This window comes from Zea mays, chromosome 8 (assembly GCF_902167145.1).
Source record: "Zea mays cultivar B73 chromosome 8, Zm-B73-REFERENCE-NAM-5.0, whole genome shotgun sequence".
Classification (NCBI taxonomy): domain Eukaryota; kingdom Viridiplantae; phylum Streptophyta; class Magnoliopsida; order Poales; family Poaceae; genus Zea; species Zea mays.
Genome location: NC_050103.1, coordinates 27,825,448 through 27,829,037, shown reverse-complemented (window position 1 = coordinate 27,829,037; position 3,590 = coordinate 27,825,448). Strand labels below are relative to the sequence as shown.

At 55.3% G+C, this 3,590-nt stretch overlaps 1 protein-coding gene across 1 annotated transcript; it reads left to right on the top strand.

Annotated features, from left to right (window-relative positions):
• Positions 1 to 250: 250 nt before the first annotated feature.
• Positions 251 to 2,568, top strand: LOC100285848 (uncharacterized). The gene is made up of 2 exons (NM_001372341.1): positions 251 to 911; positions 1,553 to 2,568. Exons 1-2 carry the CDS (start codon positions 594 to 596, stop codon positions 2,240 to 2,242), a joined length of 1,008 nt encoding a protein of 335 aa, NP_001359270.1. The 5' UTR covers positions 251 to 593; the 3' UTR covers positions 2,243 to 2,568.
• The last annotated feature ends 1,022 nt before the right edge of the window (positions 2,569 to 3,590 follow it).

The following is a 3,590-nucleotide window of genomic DNA, read 5'->3' as shown; positions in this document are numbered from 1 at the left end:
CTCCATATAGCAAACGTTTTCATGGTTACACCGAATGAAGCGTGTATGCACACGATTTGTTGCCTAAATAAATAGCCAGTGTTAAACCGCAAGATGTAGCAGTCAATTTCATGGTTACCGAATTTACAGACAACAACAATTCGAACGTGTTTTATTTATACTCGTGAAAGGAACGGATCGGAGGCGCTAGCGCTAGCGTGGCCGGTTTCCTCGGCGCATGCCAACGGCCAAAGCGAAGCAGCCAGCCACACACAAATACCGCATGCCGTTGCCGCAATTCATGGGCACAGCGACCTCTCGTCTCCTCTCCATCTAGACACCACTTTCTTCTCTCCGCCTCAGGCGGCGCGCGCGCGGCTAGCTTCCCGGCCTCCCAGCAACATCCCGCCACCACTTCCTCCTCCTCCTCCGCTCTCTCCGGCCGCGCGCGCCGACGTTTTTTTTTTTCCAACGGAGGCCGCCGCGCGCTGCCTTTAGTTTCGGACCCATCCATCCATACATAGCCAACATCACCTATAGCAGGCGGAGGGACGGAGGACCGTCCGTCTCGTTCACTCCGCGCCGCGCGTGGCCCGATCCAGCCCGGCCCTCGGATGGTCGCCGCTGGCACGTACAGCGACGACACCAGCGGCGGCGGGTGCGGGTCCATGGAGTTCTGGCCGGAGTTCCTGGCCTCCAGCGGCGGGCGCGAGTTCGTGGCCGGCGGGGTGGGCGGCATGGCGGGCGTGCTGGCGGGCCACCCGCTCGACACGCTCCGCATCCGCCTCCAGCAGCCGCCCGCCGCGGGCGCACCACGCCGCCGCGACGCGCACCCCTCAGCCCCGCGCCTCCTACGCGGCATCCTCCGCGCCGAGGGCCCCTGCGCGCTCTACCGCGGCATGGCCGCGCCGCTCGCCTCCGTCGCCTTCCAGGTCAGTCGGCCCTTCTTCCACGTCGCCGCGCTTCTGTTCCTTCTCACGCGGTCACGCCGCGTGCGATCCGGACGGGCGGGTCACGGATCCCAGGGCCTCGGACGGACGCCGTGGATCCTTTCGATACGTCTTCCTTTTCCCCTTTGTCTCCAAGGATTGCTTACTTTTTAGTAAAAGGCGATCGCTTTCAAAGATGACATTTTTATTTGCTCCACAAAAGCACATGCGCTACACCACTCGCTACCGATCGAGTTTAGCCATCGGGCGACGGCACTACCTTTTCTTGCCTTGTCTGTCTCTTTGTGCACTCGCGAACACAAGCAGCCAGCAAGCTCCAGAGATAGATAGCTAGACGTGTCGAAATGGTCATCTCATTTTCGGCCGAGTGGGTTACCAGACGAACAGCAGGAAATACCTGCATCTGGCAGAATCAGTGGGCAGTGTGGGCACGACACATGTTTGGGTTGAATCTCTGGCGAAATGCTGCGGCGCTGCAGGCGCTCACATGGCATGCTTCGGCTTCACATGGCCTCCTTTCGCCGTGCTCTCTCACCAGTCTGCCACGCGCGCTATGGTGGTGTCAATTGTCATGTCCCATGCTAGCTAACGAAAATGCTCGCTGTTGCTGTCTGTGTTTGCAGAACGCGATGGTGTTCCAGGTGTATGCGGTCCTGTCGCGGTCGCTGGGCCCCGCCACCTCCGAGCCGCCGTCCTACGCGAGCGTGGCGCTGGCCGGCGTCAGCACGGGGGCGCTGCAGACGCTGATCCTGTCCCCGGTGGAGCTGGTCAAGATCCGGCTGCAGCTGGAGGCGGCGTCGGGGCACGGCCCCGTGGAGATGGTCCGTGAAATCCTCCGGCGCGAGGGCCTGCGCGGCGTGTACCGCGGGCTGGCGGTGACCGCGCTCCGCGACGCGCCGGCGCACGGCGTCTACTTCTGGACGTACGAGCGCGCCCGGGAGCGCCTGCACCCGGGGTGCCGCCGCAGCAGCAGCAGCCAGGACCAAGACGGGGACGAGGGCCTGGGCACCATGCTCGTGGCCGGCGGCCTGGCCGGGGTCGCCAGCTGGGTGTGCTGCTACCCGCTGGACGTGGTCAAGTCGCGGCTCCAGGCGCAGGGCGCGGCGTCGGCGTCGGCGCCCAGGTACCGCGGCGTCGTCGACTGCTTCCAGAGGAGCGTCCGGGAGGAAGGCCTCCCCGTGCTGTGGCGCGGCCTCGGCACCGCCGTCGCCCGCGCGTTCGTCGTCAACGGCGCCATCTTCTCCGCCTACGAGCTTGCCCTGCGCTTCATTGCCAGCGGCGGCGGCCCCAGGCTGGTCATGGAGGACAAGTGAGTCAGACTGGACCGTGTTGTACATAGGCTAGTATAAGTATCCATTCCAGTGGTTGGTGGAGAGTATCCATGCCACTGCCAGCGCAGTGAGCTGAGATTCGTGGACTGGAGTAGCGTACCGTAGCTGCAAGCTTCATACAAATCGAAGCATGCGTCTTGATGATGGCGATCGATTCACCCTGGTAATTTGGGGAAATACACTGTGCAGTGCATTGTGCATTACATTGGTGTGCTGCTATTCCATATAGTATAGTACTCTGCATGAACATCAGTGATCAATCAACTGACCAATTGACATTACAGTATGTATGGATAAACCATTCATGGAAAACATCAGAATTCTGCTAGTTAGTTGCTTGCTCTCAGAGTAAGCAAGAGGCTGTGGTTAGTCATTAAGTTTTTTCTCTTTTAGAAAAAAAATCAGAAAAAAAAGTTAGTTGCTTTCAATCAGCAGCTACCCGGCTGCATCAGTGGTCAGTGGAAGATGCAAAATGGACTAGTTTTTCTTGCATCAACTGTGGACATGAAATTTTAGGGCGTTTAAATACTTGCGCGCTGCCGTCCTGCGCCGCTATTGCTGGCAAGACTATCCAGCTGCCAAACCAAGCAGGGGTCAATGGAAATATTTGTCTGGGAATCTCACTTTGTATGCGTCGTGGGCGAAGCTAAGGTGAGCAACTAAGAGATTAGCTAAAAAGACTAGTAAAATTTACTGATTAGCTACTCTTTAAAATAGATTTTAGAGAAAAAGTGTAGGCTAATCCAACAGACTTGGTAAACCTACAGATTGAATAGAGAGTGAAACAGACTATCTAAAATTGGAGAGCGAAGATGGAGAAATAGAGAGCCACTAAATTTTAAGAGTCGTTTAGAGAGTCTATTGGATACAATTTTTTTAATATTAGCTAAATTTACCTTTACAAAACCATATATCTAGTCTTTTGGAGTTGCTCTTACTCGCAGTAAATGCAAATGCATACCCATAGAATGCAAATCCTATATATTTAGTTAAAATTTCATCTCTAGGAAAGAGTCGTATGCACTCATAAAGACCAAATGTACCCTCTTTAATTTTGCTCTACCTTCTCAACTGAACTCTCCTACCTACGCCAACGCTAACAGCGTAGATTCATCCGTCGGGGAATAGCTCTGAGCCCCTTCTTTTCATGAGTTGAACTCGTTATATAAAACATCTTGTTTTATTTCTAGAAAAAACAACACGATTTAAAGAACCAAGCCCCTTCTTTTATCGCCAACACCGTCACCTTTTAGGTCCCTCTCCTCTCTCTCTTTGGTGAGCTTGCCCGTGATAAGGATAGAAGATCCCTCTCTCATATACAGCAGTTCTT

Bases quoted from the DNA above. Each gene is read 5' to 3' on its own strand.
- LOC100285848 (NM_001372341.1), top strand. From the start codon at position 594: ATGGTCGCCGCTGGCACGTACAGCGACGACACCAGCGGCGGCGGGTGC. The intron at 912-1,552 runs GTCAGTCGGCCC...CTGTGTTTGCAG, and splicing joins TCGCCTCCGTCGCCTTCCAG to AACGCGATGGTGTTCCAGGT.